General features: G+C 37.8%; 1 protein-coding gene across 3 annotated transcripts in view; it reads left to right on the top strand.

Annotated features, from left to right (window-relative positions):
- Positions 1-18,498, top strand: part of LOC115223310 (IQ domain-containing protein E-like) — a 31,065-nt gene extending 12,567 nt beyond the window's left edge. For 2 of the 3 annotated variants that reach the window (XM_029793821.2, XM_029793820.2), the window contains exons 7-19: positions 914-949; positions 3,172-3,222; positions 3,884-3,954; positions 5,844-5,951; positions 6,859-7,058; positions 8,069-8,127; positions 8,298-8,373; positions 8,781-8,934; positions 9,545-9,643; positions 12,524-12,638; positions 14,982-15,077; positions 17,072-17,259; positions 18,082-18,498. In XM_029793821.2, coding sequence (XP_029649681.1) covers positions 914-949; positions 3,172-3,222; positions 3,884-3,954; positions 5,844-5,951; positions 6,859-7,058; positions 8,069-8,127; positions 8,298-8,373; positions 8,781-8,934; positions 9,545-9,643; positions 12,524-12,638; positions 14,982-15,077; positions 17,072-17,259; positions 18,082-18,118 — 1,290 coding nt within the window. In that variant the 3' untranslated portion in view covers positions 18,119-18,498. The remainder of the gene's footprint in view (positions 1-913; positions 950-3,171; positions 3,223-3,883; positions 3,955-5,843; positions 5,952-6,858; positions 7,059-8,068; positions 8,128-8,297; positions 8,374-8,780; positions 8,935-9,544; positions 9,644-12,523; positions 12,639-14,981; positions 15,078-17,071; positions 17,260-18,081) is intronic. The other variant, XM_036512290.1, reaches the window with a different exon arrangement.
- The last annotated feature ends 687 nt before the right edge of the window (positions 18,499-19,185 follow it).

Genomic DNA, 19,185 nt, shown 5'->3' on the forward strand with positions numbered 1-19,185 from the left:
ACTGCTACAAAGGTAAAGGTGACTCCTTAGACAGAAATAACTACAGAGGTGTCAGATTGCTGGACCAGGTAACAAAAGTCACAGAAAGGGTCATATCTATTCCTGTGTCTGGTGAGGCATCACAAAACTCCAGCAGCTTTGTACGTTCCTAATTTCTGAAGCCAAAGCTGTAGCCACCATGTACACCTTGAAATCCATCAGAGTGTTTTCCAACATGTCTGGAAAGTTCATGCCAATTTATAGTAGCTTACCTTTTCACTTATTTTAGAACATGGTTGAGTCCATAAAACAGGATTTGACTACACCTCCATTTAGAGTACAGTTAAGCTATCTTTTTGTGGAAGAAGGTTTATGTTCCTATAACCTGTGTTAATTCTGTAACCCTTTAAAATGGAAGATAAAGTTCATTTTCGGCACTTGATGCTTTGGGAACCAGACAAAAATTGCTGAAGCTCGGCTGGGATGTGTTACCCCACCCTCTATATTCACCAGATATTGCTTCTTCGGATCTCCATATATTTACGTCTCTCCAGAATAGTCTTAATGGTAAAAATTTCAATTTCTTGGATGACGTAAAAAGATACCTTGATGAATTCTTTGCCATGAAACCACCTCAATTCTGGGAAGAGGGTATTTTCAAGTTAAAGGAAAGATGGAGACGCATTGTGCAACAAAACGGTTCATATTTGGTTGATTAAAAATGTAATGGCAAGTATTTATTGACCTTTTTCTTTCCTTTAAAAATCAGCACAAACTTTCCAGACAACCCAATATATTATCAATTTCTAACTAAAAGGGATTTTCTTGTGACCCATAGTCACCCAAGAATTTAATTACATCATGTCCTAACTGGACAGCCTCTAATTAAAACAGAACTAAATGAAACATAATTTTCATTCTAAATTTCTTTCAGGAAAAAGAAATTGCTGCCCTCCTTGATACTGGAAAGGTAAAGAGAAAACATTTGTTAAATTTTAGTGCATTTGGTAGACAGAAATTGAAAGACGTCCATCATGTATATGATAGTAATCAGAAAATCAAGTGTAGGATTCAATGCTTTGTAGGACAAACTGCTGGGTATGCAATCATGCACTTCCCTCATGAATGTCCCGCAGTAAATGCAACAGTTTGTGTTAAAGCTCCAAATACATACATTTTTCCCATTATGCAAATTACCAACAACCCTCCCCCATATCCCACAAAATAGCAAGGGACAGACAAAGCATCTTATCAAGGATATTTTTACAGGTGCACTGAGCATTCCCATGACTGTGAACCTAGTGAATCTGTTGGATCATAACACTTGCTGCTCTTGTAGTTCTGTTGGGTTTTTCGTTTCCCTATGTCTTGCTGTGACTCTAGCAGTTCTTAGTAAACTTTCTTCACTATTATCTACATAGGAGTTTATATCTACTCTAGCTAACTCCACCCAGTCTTCTACTGATATTAACACTCCTCCACCCTCCTTTCTAGGTAGGTATAATCTTGCTACTCCTGCCCTTGGTGGAGTCCTCCATTCATATTGAATTCCTTCTAGCTTTGCTAATTCAGCTTTTGTCCAATCTGCAAAAGCTGAATATCTAAGTAACGATACTGCCCAAGTATTTACAGCCTTCACTAGATTCGAACCATTTAGCATTGACTTCATTAGCTTCCTCACCCTTCTGATGTACTCCTTCTCAATTTTCGTTTTTATTTCTGTAGTTAGTACTTTATCAGATTCTAATACTCCTAGGTACTTAAAACTCTCTCCCCCTTTCCATGATTTTCATGTCTGGCCATCTGGTAATTGAATGCCTTCACTGTTGGCTACCTGACCCCTTCTCATGACTAATACTGCACATTTATCTATGTCAAATTCCATGGCTATAACTTTGCTGAAGAGTCTTACACTATGTATTAAGGAATCTAACTATTTTTCATTCTTACTAAAAAGCTTCAGATCATCCATGTAGAGCAAATGGTTAACTTTTCCCTTACTATTTCTGAACTGACACCCTGCTTTTGCCTTAATATTAAACTGAGGGGATTAGACATAAGACAAATATTAAAGGGGACAACAAGTCCCCTTGGAAAATTCCTCTTTTGATATCAACTTTGCCTAAGTGTGTGTCACCTGAGTAGGGATCTACCTTCCATTCCTTCATGCTACAGCTAATTAATTCTCTTATGTTGCCTGCTATACTGAATATACTCAGACATTCACGCATCCATGAGTGTGGGATCATGACATAGGCTTTCCTATAATCTATCCTTTCTATTGTTAGATTTTCTTTCTAACCTTTGCTTCATTTAGAACTGCTTTGTCTATGTATAATAGATCAAGCGTTCCTCTAGCCTTCTTCCTGCAACCTTTTTGTTCTTCTGGCAGTAAATTCTGGTTGTTAAGGTGCTCGTAAATGCTTTCTGAAAGCATTCCTGTTAACAGCTTCCACACTAATGGTAAGCAAGTGATTGCTAGCTGTATTACCCTTGCTCTTATCCTTCATAATGAGTATTGTCCTCCCTCTAGTCATCCAATCTGGTATTATTCCTCCATTAAGGCAATCTTGAAGTTGTTCCCTCAGCCTCCCATGTAAACTACTAAATTTCTTTAACCAGTACACTTGAACTAAATCTGGTTCTGGGCCCTTCCAATTTGGCATTTTTCCCAATACTTTACTTATTAATTCAATAGTTGGTCTTAGACCTGGTTGCCTTTCATTCATTATTTCTGTCTTCACTTTCTGTAACCATACTGCATCTCCATTATGATTGACTGGATTGTCCTAAACATTACTCCAGAACTTTCTAGCTTCTTCTGCATTAGGTTTCTCATCTTCAGTACTTCGTTTTCCACTATTTATTTGGTTATAAAATCTCCCATTAACAAATCTCAAGGTTTCAGATTAATCATACCAACGTTACATGCCCACTTTAAGAAAAATTGATGGCACAGAAAAAACCCCACAAAAAGCAAAGGGATTGTATCTTAAAAAAAAATGGTGAAATGGGGAATGTGTCACTCAATCATATTTCCTTTTCAGAAATTATTTGTCCTTTGCTCTGTGGGTAAAAAAAAGGCATTTTAGATTGGGAAAAAAACAAGCACACTGTCTTGTTGATGTTGTAATAATCATGAAATATTGAGTATAAGAAAATTTTTACTTTTTTTTTTGCATCTTTTGATAGAACGAGGAATTTCGGAGAACCTTAACTGATCGACGATCAGAATCCTTCATTGTAAGTTGTTACTATTTAAATATTTGAATAATTGAAATATCTAAGATTCATTCTAAAATTTGCAATGATTTATATGTGATAAATGTTCAACGTGTCAATTCACCCAGCTATCATTATACTGCAGTCTGGGAATTCCATGAACAGTTCCACTGTGAGGTGGGAGAGGCACGATAATTGAATGGGTAAGGAGTTCACTTTGCAACAATGAAGTGCCAGGTTTGATTCCACATCCCATATTGTGACATCTTGGGTGGAGGTCATTTTTTGTAGCCTGGAGTCAACCCAAATTTTGTGAGTGAAACAGAGTGGCATGAACCTGTAGAGAAGGTTGTCAGGTGACTTCTGCTGTTATTCAAAAGCTACCATCATGTTACACACTGTTTCTGATTGAAAGTTTTATCTAAAGCACACATATCTGTAGAATGCTCAGCCACTTAGATATTAATTGAGGAGATTTAAGTTGAATTCTCATCAACACTCAACAGAGATTCACCACTAATTATGAAACATTGCTTCCCCAGACTAATTAATTAACAGACACAAAAATAGTTAAATCAAGGAAAGAACTTCTTAACTACAAAGCCCAAAATTTACCACCCCATCACATTCACTCACAAACTATTCCAACTTTAATTTCATCTTCTTTATTTTCATATTACAGGTTATTTCAAATCTCAAGCATAAAATTATGAAACTAGAAGCACAACTTAAAGCCAAGGAAACTGCCTATTTGTAAGGAAAATTTCACTCCTCAACTATTATCTGTGTGCACATATACACACACATGCATGCATGCACGCACACACACACACACACACACATGTACACATACTTCTTCCCTTTGGACTTGCCTATTTTCCCATTTTAAAAAGAAGAGCCCATGCTCAAAACATAAAACAACTACTCTCTTCCTTCTCCAAGCATCGTATTAATATTTTGCTTGTGCTACGTCCTCATGTCTGTTTTTTCTTTTTCCTTTTTCATTCTCTTTTTTAATTAATTGTATGCACACACACACACATCATCATCATCTCTCTGATATAACATTTGGTTTCCATGCTGGCATGGGTTGTAACTGAAAGAGAATAGAAGAGAGAGAGAGAGTAGGTAATGATCCTAGAAGGATGAGGAAATGGTAAGAGGAGAGAATGTGGGAGTATGGCAGGGAAGGGATTAGTGATGGCTGTCATTGAGAAAAACAGGAATAAATTCAAAAAGATGTAGTCAGAAGATCTGAGGGAAATGGGAGAGGGTTAAGAAAAAGGGAGGAACAGAGTTGGAAAGGTCACAGTGTGGGTTGTGTTTGGGAGTATCTAAGCTAATCAATATTATAAGAGGTGAGTGTATACAGATGTGAAGGATAGGGTTCAAGAAGGGAGAAACAGACTACTGTGTTTGAACACTCAACCGCTCAAAGTGAGGGACAAAAAGTGCATGGAAGCTTTTTGGATGAACTTTACTTGTAACACAATGGTCCAGCTTTTTCACAAACTGCATCATGTTGACTCTACCTAAGTATTACATTAAGGATACAAATAACTGTGGAATACTCAGCCAGCTACACTATAGCTCATTGAGTAGGTAGTTCAGTTGATCAGACAACTAGAATATTAACTGTGAAAATGGAAGTGACTTCCATCATTTACAGTCTTTCTGACATTAAAATCCAACTTGCCCGGCACCAGTCTTAGTTCTAAGATACAAACTTCTTGTTTTAGAGAAATCCAATTTGAAACTTTCCATCAAACTTTTCTGTTAATATGTAATTTATGTTCCAAACACTCGCTTGATTGTAACAAAGCCAGTTTCTTTCAACAGAAATATGGTAACAAAAGCATTGAAATAAAATAAATGCGCCCCTTTAAAGCCTAGCCAGGCTCATGGGCCCAGTTTCCCGGTTTCTATGGCTATATGTTCCCCAGCTGGATGGGACGCCAGTCCATCGCAGTGTTACTCATTTTTGCCAGCTGAGTGGACAGGAGCAACATGAAATGAAGTGTTTTGCTCAAGAACACAACGCATCGCCTGGTCTAGGAATTGAAACCACAATCTTATGCTCATGATGCTGACACCCTAACAACTAAGCCACGCGCCTCCACTATATAAAGTGATCTAAATTAAAAGCTTCCATTAAAATTTCCATCAAAATTTATATCCCAAACAGTATCTTAATAATGTCAAAGTTATTTCATAAAATTCTTCATTATTTTCAAAATTAACTGAAACAGTGTTTTTCAACAAAAATAGGGTAACAAAAGCATCAAACTTTTTAAATACTTTACTGTTATGGCGAGAGTCATTGACACCCCCTTGTAAGAATGGACTAGCCGGACTCATATAAGTAGCAGCATGTTTCACTGATTGGGCAAATGAGAAAATCGCAGGAAGTCATAAAGCATCGTTTGAGAGTTCCTGGAATCACAGGAAATTGTTGAGAGATTGTTTTGGAGTTGTTACATTGTTTGGCAGAGTACTTGGGGATATATCAAGTGGAGACAGTTTGTATCTTCCCCCGTTTCGTAGTATTGTACATTCCACTGTCATAGGGTGCAAAAGTGACGTACAGTAATCACTTTATAAAACTTACCATTTTGAGAACCAAACTTCTTTCTTTGTGTCAGGAAACTGAAGAGCAATTTGAAAACCACCAAAGTTGAAGAACTACAAGTTCAGGTAGAAACACTTCACCAGGAAATTGTACGTCTACAGAATTGCAACAGTGAACAGAAGTAAGAATAAATTACTGAAACATAATGGTTTGTGTATTGGTTGTTTTTTTTTTTTCTGCTCTGGATTCAGCCAACTGGAAATAGCAGTCAAATTTCTCTCAAAACACACCTGACTGTCTCAAATATAGAAGAACATATTGAATCATGGTATCTAAGACATAATATGTTTGCAAAAAAACAAAAAGCCAGACATGGCTGAGATTAGAAACAATGAAACTATAAATATTAGTAACTCTATCTCTGTCTGTCTCTCTCTCTCAAAATATACCCCAGGTTTTAATTAACACCTGGTTTTATATGCTTATGGAGTGAAAATAACAGACTATCAGCTCATGAATTGCGAGTTCAAATCTACTGCTGGTATTTTACTGTTCTTTTCAAAACACTATTCTGAATTGCCACAGTTCTAGAAATCAGAAATAGGTACAGGATTGCTGGGGAGTGTTACCTTTGATGAATTGATGCCCTGTCCAGCTTAAGATGTATCTGTCATCTACTTCACACATAAACATTGGGCAAATCACTGACTCTAATGAGTCTTTCAGGGCTCAAGATATATATTTTTTATATATATTTGTTTTCAAATCTGAACCATTACTGTTACCAAAATGTTCAACAATATCTTATTCAAGCCAACAAGAGAATGTCTATATGATTGCTTGACCTGCTAGAAATAGTAACCAAATGTTGCTCAAATCATACTCCTTTTAAAAAAGGAAGTGCACATTGATCGTCCTGGAAATACAAAAGGATGAAATGGTCAAGATTGAAACGTTTTTAATCATAGATGTGCTCAGTGAGAACTGACCTGGTGTTAAATGACAAAAATATATGTTTTGACCTCTCCATCTTTCATCTTTGTTCAAAGTGGAAATATTGTGTCTTACTCTTTAAAACTTATATTTAGGTTCTTTAAAAAAGAGAGTGGGAACAGTACGAAAATGAAAGCATTGAGTGACACTGTTCTGTGTTTGAACCAGACTTTGGAACAACTTCGAAATGAAAATCAGTCTTTGAAAGAAGATTTGGTTGAAGCTCTTGAAAACACAAGCCAAAACAAGGTTTCGAAAAGTTTGAACCAAAATAAAACTAACTCTGAAACAATCAGTAAGTATTTCTGGTGCTTATGTATGGTCTTTACTTTTTTATTTTCAGTTTTCTCATTTCTGGAATGGTTTATTTACACGGATGCCCAAATGTATTAGATTACACCTAAGAAAAATCAAAATCCATTTATCTATTTAAACAAACTTACTCCATCATGCAAATTGCTAATTTTCCCCCACAATGATATAATCTCCTTTTGTCTCTTCTGCTACTTCTACTACAGCCTCTTCACATCAAAATATTCTCCTCTCAGTAAACCTGGCCAGTTAAAATACAACTGGCCAGGTATTGTGTGGGACCACAAGGAAAAGATATGTTCTGTTGTGGAAATAAGCAACCCTCTGGACACCAATGTAGTTAGAAATAATATAAGAAAAAGAGGACATCTACGGACCATTGGTAAGGAGTTTGCAAGTCCAGTGCCCAAGAGGACATCTACAGACCATTGGTAAGGAGTTTGCAAGTCCAGTGCCCAAGAGGACATCTACAGACCATTGGTAAGGAGTTTGCAAGTCCAGTGCCCAAGATAAACTTTCAGTGTGGTCACTTGCCACATCTTTGATGTTTTGAGCTGTCTGAGATGCATCGGTTCCACAATGGAACTCATATTCATATTCACAAATTTTTGATCTACCCATGGGTTCACAAAAATTGATTTACAAGAGAAAACTCACAATATAATCAGACACCATGAATTGCATTTCAGAAAGTGATGATGTTCTCTTCAATACAGTTCTATATTATCCATCAAATGTAAATAATGTACTCTTCAATGTTGTAAAACAAAGAATTGTCAGGATAAAACATTAGATTTGATGACTGTCAAACTTGGTGCATAAGAAAATCAGACATTCCATTCTTAATGACCTGATATATATCTCTCTTTCTGTATTTTTTCACCCATCCATGCATGAGTAAACATTTATTGGCAGTTGATTGATATTCATCTCTAATAAACCAGTTTGTTGACAGTTGATTTATTCACTTCTTTGATCGATTCTACCTTTCAGAAGACCAAGAAGACATGAAGCAACATGAACTGTTGACCGTCATTGCTGAACAAAAGAAAGTGAGAATCTCTGTTCATATTTAGCTTCCCTCAAACTCTTATTTAATTGTCATCATCATCATCGTTTAACGTCCATTTATTTTGTATTATATCAAATTATGTATATAATGTTACAGATGCCATATCACATCTTAATATATCACATTTCATTGTTTCATATCATGTTTCAGATTATTAAAGATTTTGAAAGAGAGAAGGCAGTCTTGGAGGATTATCTTGAAAACAAGCCTTGGAGCAATGTTCCTGGTAAATGTTTGACATTTCAGTCTCTATCTTTTACTATTTTTGGTCCATGACATCCAATTACAGTGGTATCAAACTGAATTAATAGTCCACTTTAATCACTAGACACATAATTCTGAGCTATTGTTTTACAGCCAGACCCCCTTCCTGTCACTAACCCATGCATATTTTTTCAAGTAAGGGAGTTTTACATTCCATTTGTTTCAAAAGTGCAGAGCTACCAGACCATTTGTTGATAGAGAAAATGTCAACAAACATCGCAGTCTAAAGATCTGTGATTTCCATATGAAGCACAGAAGGTAAACATTCACACAGACACACAGATGCTTCGCAAACGTAATCACATACAATCCACTTGTGATTTAACATTTTATAACATGCGTTGTCATTTCACCATTTTTTTTTGTCAGGTAAAATTCAGGTCCAGGGTTCCATAGTTGAGCAACTGGAGCAGCTTGACAAACAAGAAACTCATTTACTGGAAGAATTGCAGAATATGAAAAAACTCAAGAAACAAATGAAAAGTGAAAGAAATCACTATAAGAAAAAGAGTGAAGAATTTGAGTGAGACACATTTATTTTCCCCATTCATGTCATATTTTTTGCACTTTTACGTGTATTTCTTCATGCTAGCTGGCATTAAACAGATGTATATTATTGACATGCCCTTTCTCTTGGCTTCCTGAAAAAGCTGTCAAGATAAGACATTACATATTTGATATATATATTACGGAGATGTACTTGCATAGCGAGTGACTTGATCTGAGATCGTGTGCTGGAACAAAAACAATTGCAGCGTGGAAGGTGTTTATAAGCCATTTAAGAAACACACAAAAACTGTTAGATTCACTTCAAAATTTAAATTTAATTTGTCAAAATATTTTCATCGCTTTGAGACCGCAGCCTGTTCACTGACAAAACTTTACCATTATTGTTGTTATTAAACTAATGATGATAATAATAATAATAATAATAATTCGTTTTTGTTTTAGAAAGAATTATTACCATCATTAGTTTTATATCCCTTTTTTCATGTTGGCTTTAAACTTTGTGTCTGAAATTTCTAAGAGAAAAACACTTGCCTCACAGAAGAATACTTTCAGACTCTTAGTTTGTCACTGATTCCATTATACAAGTAATCATTAAACTTTTTTGCTAAAATTCTCTTTGGCAGATTAGATTGTCAGAAATTGCAGCTGACCATAAAAGAACTGGAACTAAAGCTCAAACTTGACAACAAAGCTACAAATTCTTCATTGAGACACAGATCAAGGTATTAACCCCTCTCTCCCCCTTATTATTGCTTTGCTCAGGAAATGGTTGCGATTAGTGGTTGAGTACATGGAAGCCTTATTTGATGTTTATAACCTATTTGTTGGTTTGTAATGCAGTTTGTATGTCTGTAGAAAATGCTTATGGTCATAGGTTGATATATTAAAAAAGTTTTGGGGCTAAATATAAACGTATGATCATTTCTTTGGGCTGTTATATATAAGAATATAAAACAATGGTATAAGTCATTTGACTGTTGCCATGCTGGGGCACTGCCTTGAAGGGTTTTAGTCAAACAAACCAACCCCAGGACCTATTTTTTCTAAGCCTAGTACTTATTCAATCGGGGACATAAACACACCAGCACCATTTATCAAGCACTAGTGGGGAACAAACACAAAGACACACACACATACACAATAGGCTTCTTTCGGTTTCTGTCTACCGAATACACTCACAAAGTTGTGGTCAGTCTGAGGCCATAGTAGAAGACACTTGTCCAAGGTGCCACACAGTGGGACTGAACCTAGAACCATGTAGTTGGCTTGGAAAACAAAATAAATACTAGGGTCCCCAGCAAGGCTCCAGTCTAATGACTAAAATGATATATATCACTGGCAGGGAGATGACTCGCTGCTATTTCTAGCAGTCAAGCGTTCATCATTGACAAGATCAAGGAAGGTCAAACTCATGTGATCTGATGGTTTGAGTGCTGGAGGTTGCAGAGATTTATCTCCCTGTTATAAACAAGAGTGAATTTTGCACCAAAAGTCCACATGCAAGTTTCTCTCATGGTATCTATCACAGTTATTGTTCGTTCTAACAGAAAATCCACTTTCAAATGGGGAGAAATATTAACTCTGCACCATGATTATAGTCTCTACTAGCTTAAAATCCAAATTCCATGTAGACTTTTCTGATAGCTCAAAGAGAGACTTGCAAAGACCCTCCCAGCATTAATCTGTAAAGGATGGAAACATCAGCTGCAGCATCAGATGGAAGATCCTTTCTGAGACCAAACTCCTATACTAATGGATCAAAGAAGATGTTCCATACGCTCGCTTGAAAAACTATCTTTTAAAAAAAACTTGAGAACCTCCAGTGACTGTGTAAACAGCAGGAGAAAGATATTTTATGTCTACACTTTAAAAAATAGATCTTGGCAGAAATAAAGGCTAAACACGGGACACGTCATCAACATTTCCAGTTTTTTACTTTCCGTAATTTTCATAATTTACTGGTTATATATAATGTGAAATTAATTATCTCCCCTATGTCTTCTAAATATGCATGTGCATCCACCGCCTGACTGGCCCCCGTGCCGTGGCACGTAAAAGGGCACCATTCGAGCGTGATCGTTACCAACGTCGCCTTACTGGTGCCTGTGCCGGTGGCATGTGTAAAAAGATTCGAGCGAGGTCATTGCCAGTACCACCTGACTGGCCCCTGTGCCGGTGGCATGTAAAAGCACCCACTACCCTCTTGGAGTGGTTGGTGTTAGGAAGGGCATCCAGCTGTAGAAACTCTGCCAGATCAAGATTGGAGCCTGGTGCAGCCATCTGGTTCACCAGCCCTCACTCAAAATCGTCCAACCCATGCTAGCATGGAAGGCGGACGTTAAACGATGATGATGATGATAGTTACAAAACAATCTTGTTGTCTTTAACAGCTTGATAAATGGTGAAATGTATACTTTGGCCAGGAACCCTGGGTAGTTGCATTCCACCAGGCTTTTTGTGGTTTTGTTATAAGGCCTTTACCCTCTTCACTGATCAAGTGTTATATAATCTTACAACAGTCATCATCATCATCATCATCAAACATCTGTTTTCCATGATGTCATGGATTGGACAGTTTGACAGGAGCTGGTAAGCCAGAGGGCAGCACCAGTCTCCATTTGTCTGTTTTGGCATGGTTTTTATGGATGGAGACCCTTCTTAATGCAAACCATTTTACAGAGTATACTGGGTGCTTATTACATAGCACCGGTATGGGTACTGTTTATGAGGTGCCAGCACAGGTGTTAATTATGTAGTGCTTGGACAGGTGCTAATTATGTGGTGTCAGCATGGGTGCTTATTACATAGCACTGGTATGGGTACTTTTTACATGGTCCCAGCACCCACAGGGCTATTGTCATGACACTGGTTCAGTTGCTTTTTACATGGCACCAGCACCCACAGGGTTGCCAAATAGCTTGCAAGACAAGAACATTTCAACTGAGAGAAGGAGGGGGATGAAGAGAAGTGTGTGTGTACCAGGCAGGAATGTTATAGAGGGACCAGGGCTAGCTGTCTTATTTCAGCTTGACAAAAAACAAAACAAACAAATATGTATATATGTAGACAACCTAACATAACAACCATTCAATATAGGCATGTATGTATAAATATACAAATGAGAATATAGATATGAATACAATTATGTAATCACTTCCATTAGATTGAATCTGCCATCTTTATTAAACATAATGAACAAACTATTTAAAAAATATGAATTATCCATGTAACGTTGTTATGGTTTTTAGAATTTGATCCAGAACAATCCAAAGAGAAATGTAATTCTCATCAGCTTGGACCTGTAACTAGTTTGATAAGTGCCAATGCACGAAACTCTAGGCTGTTGAGTCACTCTGTTCCTTCAGCTAAATATTAATAAATATACTCATGGAGTGGTTGGCGTTAGGAAGGGCATCCAGCTGTAGAAACACTGCCAGATCAGACTGGAGCCTGGTGCAGCCTTCTGGCTTCCCAGACCCCGGTCGAACCGTCCAACCCATACTAGCATGGAAAACGGACGTTAAACGATGATGATGATGATATGTTAATGTGTGTATGTTAATGATTTCAAAGAACTTATATTTGTTTCATTTTCTTTTCAGAACCTCTCCCACTTCTGAGAACCATAATTCTCGAAGAAATAGTAAGACAAAACATAAGTCTGTTGAAAATATAAAGAAATTAAATGAGGAAAAAGAAATTGTCAGCCAAGAACCTGTAAGAATATATTTCTATTTCTTTTAAATCACTGTTTTTTGTGTTTGCTTTTGGTTAACTGGTAAAAAGTTTATTGATTTAGCTCTCATCTTAGTGAAAAAACCACCATTGAGAATTAAAACCGTTTGGACTTAATGAGAATGAGATTACACGATGTTCATACTTTTTGCAAATTCATTTGTGATGTAAGTGAAATGATAATTATTAGAAGGTTACAGATTTAACTTGTCAGCATTTATTCCACCGTGTGTTACTGGAGGATTTTATCTCTGTCAATCCGTATTGCAAACATGGTCAAGTGGTTAAAAAATTCACTTTACAAGTTCAGGGTTCTGAGTTTGATATCTTGGTCAAATGTCTTCTTCCAAAGCTTTGAATTGACCATTACATTGTGACTGAAAGCTAGTTGACAGAAGCTATATGGAAGACCCATGTGTGAGTGTGTTTATTTGTTCCTTCTCGAGCCATGCCTGGTTCATAAGGGCCGGTTTCCCGGTTTCTTGGCATATAGGTTTCCCACCTGGACGGGACACCGGTCCGTCGCAGGTGAGTTGCAAGATGCAGGAGGAAAGAGTGAGAGAAAGTTGTGGCGAAAGAGTCAGCAGAAGTTCACCACTACCTTCTGCCAGAGCCGCGTGGAACTTTGGTGTTTCACTCATAAACACACGCATCGCCCAGTCTGAGATTCAAACCCATGATCCCTGCAAGTCTGCTGCTCTAACCACTAGGCCATGTGCCTCCACATGTGTGAGTGTGTCTGTGTATTTGTGGATGTTTGTTTCTTTTTCTTTTTCGGTGCCATGTCCAGAATGTCGGACAGAGGCAATCATGTCCTGCCACAATTCTTGTCTTTGTTTTCTGCAACAGTTCCACTTTCTAACGTTTAATGCCTCTTTCTTCCAACCATCCTGCATCAAGCTTCACAGCCACATCATCCTTCTCCTTCCTCTCCTTCTCCTTCCTCTGCTTCTTCTCCCTCCAGTCTTTTCAGTCTTTCCTAATTTTCCAGGCCTTCTTTCCTTATCACATAACCAAGAAATTTCAGTTTTGGGGCCTTTATCTCTTGAAGCAGTTTCCTAGTTACTAGTCTGGGTAATCACTTCTTCATTAGACACTCTGTATGTCCATGCTATCCTCAATGATCTCTTTAGGAAACCCATTTCACAGCTCTTTTTCTTTATTATAGCCACAAGGGCTCAAAGTAGAGAAGGGACAAACAAGAACAGACAGGATTCCACAGAGGGGACAATACATAAAACGAATATGAATGACCCATTACGCAGCTCCTCTCCACACACTTTCTCATTCCTGGTGAGACCAGGCCCCACGTCTTGCAACGTCTCACTGAAGGCATCAATCGCCTCTTCTGTGCATGCATAAACAATTATTTTTTATTCTTTTACTTGTTTCAATCATTTGACTGTGGCCATGTTGGAGCACCACCTTTAGTCAAACAAATCGATCCCAGGACTTATTTTTTGTACAGTCTCTTTTGCCGAACCACTAAGTTATGGGGACATAAACACACCAACATCGGTTGTCAAGCAATGGTGGGGTACAAACACAGACACATACATACATACATAATCATCATCATAGTTTAATGTCCACTTTCCATGCTATCATGGGTTGGACGATTTGACTGAGGTCTGGTGAACCAGATGGCTGCACCAGGCTCCAATCTGATCTGGCAGAGTTTCTACAGCTGGATGCCCTTCCTAATGCCAACCATTCCAAGAGTGTAGTGGATGCTTTTACGTGCCACTGGCATGAGGGCCAGTCAGGCAGTACTGGTAACGGCCAAGCTCAAATGGTGCTTTTTATGTGCCACATACAACAGGTTTCTTTCAGTTTCCATCTACCAAATCCACTTACAAGGATTTGGTTTGGCCTGAGGCTATAGTAGGAGACACTTTCTCTGTCAAGGTCAATGCGAAAATCACACACTACACACCTTCCTTCCAAACACTGCTGTAAACAAGGGAAGTGAGCTAGAATGTTAACACTTAGTGCACACACACAACAGAGTTCAAGGTCAATCTTTGCCAAGCAGCTTCACTGTGTGGGCTTTAGCTTCATTACTATGGCAACAGTCCAGACACTTATTGATCAGAGCACGCATATATGTTACAAGAGTCAATAATCAAAGAGTTACCAGCAGATCTTTCTAATGTGTTGCTGATAACAAAGCATTTCTCTGAACTTTTTGATGATTTTCTTCCTCCTGTTTGAAAAGAGAAGTCTTTCCTAATATATTATAGGATCAATAAACAGCTTATATAAAGTAAACTAATATCTTTACTCTTTGTTTTCACTTAATAATTTATGTGTTTTCTTTTATAGCAAGCGACAAGCAATGAAGACGTGCTCAAACTAAGGAAAAATCATGCAGCAAAGTGTATTCAGAAAGCATGGCACCAACACGATGCTAATAAACAAGTAAGAGAAGAAGAATGTCTGAATATCCATTCTTGCCTGTTTCAGAATGAATGATAAATACATGGATTATCACCATCATTATCATATACGTCTTCATGTTCCTACATTAATTGTATAATATTTAAAAGTCATAATGCGGTGAGCTGGCAGAAACGTTAACATGCTTGGTGAAATGCTTAATGGTATTTCATCTGTCTTTACGTTCTGAGTTCAAATTCCACCGAGGTCGAGTTTACCTTTCATCCTTTCGGGGTCAATTAAAGAAGTATCAGTTATGCACTGGGGTCGATGTAATCGACTTAATCTGTTTGTCTGTCCTTGTTTGGCCCCTCTGTGTTTAGCCCCTTGTGGGTAGTAAAGAAATAGGTATTTCATCTGTCTTTACGTTCTGAGTTCAAATTCCTCTGAGGTTGACTTTGCCTTTCATCCTTTTGGGGTCAATAAATTAAGTACCAGTTGTATACTGGGGTCAACCTAATTGACTGGTCCCCTCCCCTAAAATTTCAGGCCTTGTGCCTAGAGTAGCAAAAAAAAAAAAGAGTAGAAAAGAATATTTAAAAGTCATATAATATTCCTAATCCCTTCTTCCTTCCCCAGGCAATGTGGTTTCTTTCCCCAATTCCTTCAGTGATGTCCTCTGTCTCTGCTGTAAAGCTATGGACTGATCAGTCATTACAGCTATTTATTCTTTTGCTTGCTTCTGTCACTGGAGTGTGACTATACTGGAGTAGTGCCTTCATATTTTTTTTCGTTTTTAGTCAATTATTCCAACCCCGGTGCTTAGTCCAGTCTGATATTTCTTTATCTGTTTCCATTTATTGAACAGCTAAGTTACCTCATAATATTAAGTGCTGCAACTCCAACACACTATTTTGCAATGTCATACACACACACACACACACACTCATACATATACACATGTTGTTTCTTCCTTCTGAAGCCACGCCTGGTTCATTAGGGCCGGTCTCCCAGTTTCCTTGGTGTATAGATTCCTCACCTGGACGGGACGCTGGTCTGCTGCAGGTGAGCTGCATGATGCAGGAGGAAAGAGTGAGAGAAAGTTGTGGCGAAAGAGTCAGCACAAGTTCGCCATTACCTTCTGCCGGAGCCACGTGGAGCTTAGGCGTTTTGCTCATAAACACACACATCGCCCAGTCTGAGATTTGAACCTGTGATCCCTCAACGACGAGTCCGCTGCTCTAACCACTAGGCCATGTGCCTCCACACATATACACATACATATATATGTGTTTGTATAAATATATATAGTCATGACCAAAAGTTTAGAACATTTTTTTAAAAAATTAGAATTATGCCCAAGTACAATTCAATTTCAATTCTATGCATCATCATCATCATCATCACCACCATTTAACGTCCATCTTCCACGCATGCATGGATAGGACGGTTCACAAGAGCTGGCCAGTAGAAAAACTGCCCTATGCTATTGTGTCTGTTTTGGCAAGGTTTTTACAGCTGGATGCCCTTCCTAACACCAACCACCCCACAGAGTGGACTGGATGCTTTTAATGTGGCACCAGCACTGGCAGGGTCACTAAGTAACTCACAAGACAAAGACTTATGAGAGGGGAGGGGGGCATTTGTGGAGGGGAACTCGTGTCAGAGGACAAAAGGTTAGAGGGTGACAAAGAGATAGAGAGGCAGAAACAGGTGTCTTGCTATGGAGGAGGTACATGGTTACCCACTCATACATACAGGCTTACTTACACAGTAGGTTTCTTTCAGATTTCATTTAACCAATCTATTTACAAGTCTTAGGTCAAGACTACAGTAGGAGACACTTGCCTCAGGTGCCACACTAGGGGACTGAACCCAAAACCACATGTTTGGAAAGCAAGCTTCTTAATCATACACACACATATACAATGAACATATTGTATACCATGCTCAAGTTCTCCTTCTTCTCTTTCTCCTCCTCCTCCTCCTTCATATTCTCCCTCTTGCAATAATTTCATCATATTTCTTTCCAACAGGCTCTGGTAATCATTCAGGGCACACTCTTAGCACATGCTGCTCGAAAGAAGTTTCTCAGACAATCCAAAAAAGAACTCAAGTCCACCCGTCTGTGTGAAGAGGAAAACATCTTGGAGAGATCTGTAAAACTGATACAGTCAGTAGTGAGGGCTCATTACAGCAGGATAAAACAACAGCAGATCTTTAGGTAAGTATTGTTAAAAACCTTACTAATTAACAACTGGTCAATTTGCCTGGTTCACGGAAATCTAATTGTTTCATTTACCCTACTTTTGGATCAGTCAGGGTGCTTCTGTTTAGTCCCTTGACATGCCAGAAATAATAACCAAATCTCCCTAAACCTTTAAAATATAAACCAGCTATATCCAGCCTAAATATTCCTCTTGTTTTATGTTCAAACTGGCCTGATCTAACCTCTTACACCTATCCTACAATATTGTTCTAAAAACAGACAATACCATCATTAAAATCTCAAAGCTGTGAGACAACACATAATTAATTCAAAACAATATGAATAAATAAGCATTATATTTGGCAGAATAATTTGAATGCTAAAGGGTTCAGTCCCTCTCTACCATCTTGAGTCAGTGTTGGAGTATTTATGTGACAAAATTACTTGCAAGAGAGAGCAGTTAAAGTCTTTCTCAAATCGCACCCTACAGGTCAGCACCCAGAACTGTCAGAAACATATTTTCATGATTAGAATTATCAAAGCATAGAATAAACTACCCATGTTTGATGTTTGCTGCCAAGACCCAACATCCTTCAAAAGTTCCTTACTTCCTGAAATTTGCCAACTCTACTTCTGATGTTCCTGTGCACCTTTTATTCTGCGTACTATGTATGTACTTCTAGTTTTCATTTTTTTCTTGACTTTAAACTTACAGCTGCTTTCTGTCCCCTCTTTTACCCCTTCCTGGTGAATTCTAGGACACCTGAGCACTGTATACAATAAGCTCATTGTTATTACTTTCTTTTCCTGTCTGTAACAATTTTTTTTTTTTTACAGGGAAAATTTAAAGACGGAACAAATAGTGCAGAGATAAAGACAGATTATACAGTTCTTTAATAATATTCGATATATTGTTGTGTCTGGGGAGAGTCATTTTCACTTTATGCCTTATTCCATATATATATATATACATATATATTTAATAATAATTAATGATGCATTTTATAAATCAAAATTGAAAAACCATTCTTTCTTTTTTTCTACACTCTTTTCTTTTCACCCCCCACCTCCTCCTCTGAAATTTAAATATATTAAATATGTGCTCTGTATAAAACATCTTTAATATATTTAATTCTTCTATTTCTTTCTTTTTTTTTTTAACTTATTCCTGTTTCCCACCAATCACAGTATGTGCAAGCAGTTGGCAGAAAAATCATTCTTCAAAAACAGTCAACTGCAATAAAAAGAGATTAAGTAATCCCAAGTTAACTCCCCTGAGAAATAATTCGAAATGAATGGTGAAGCCAGACGAATGGTGAAGCCAGGCGAATGGTGAAGCCAGGCGAATGGTGAAGCCAGGCGAATGGTGAAGCCAGGCGAATGGTGAAGCCAGGCGAATGGTGAAGCCAGACAAATGGTGAAGCCAGACGAATGGAGTGAAAAGAGGAAATAGAAGATTGTATGCAGGAGGAAATAAAATGGTCAGCAATAGAAAGGAAGGAAGAGGTGAAAAGTTTGGGAGTGAGCAGTTGTCTGAAGTTTAAAAAAAGGGAAGCAGGGGAAAGAAGAGGGATGTTTGGGTTAGATTGATGCTGACTGAGAGGGGGGGAGGCCTCAGAGAATATTAAGCTGGGGTCACTTTAACAGGTCAACAGTAAATAAATATATTGTTGCAGTCATGCATTTATACAGAATAAAAAGAAAAGAAAAGAATTTTTAGAAGTGAAATGGTCAAGAATGAGAGGAAAAGGAAGAGGTTAAATATTTAGGAGTGGGAGTAAGGTGGATTTGCTAGGAGAGAAGAAAGGAGGCGTAAGAAAGAGAGGGAGATGGAGGGTAAAAATTTCTAGCTACTAGGGGAACAGAACAGTCAGAGTAAAATTGGTGGCTTACTAGTAAAGAGTAAAACTATACATTCACATATCTGCAATAAATACATAC

Source organism: Octopus sinensis, linkage group LG22 (assembly GCF_006345805.1).
Source record: "Octopus sinensis linkage group LG22, ASM634580v1, whole genome shotgun sequence".
Lineage (NCBI taxonomy): Eukaryota > Metazoa > Mollusca > Cephalopoda > Octopoda > Octopodidae > Octopus > Octopus sinensis.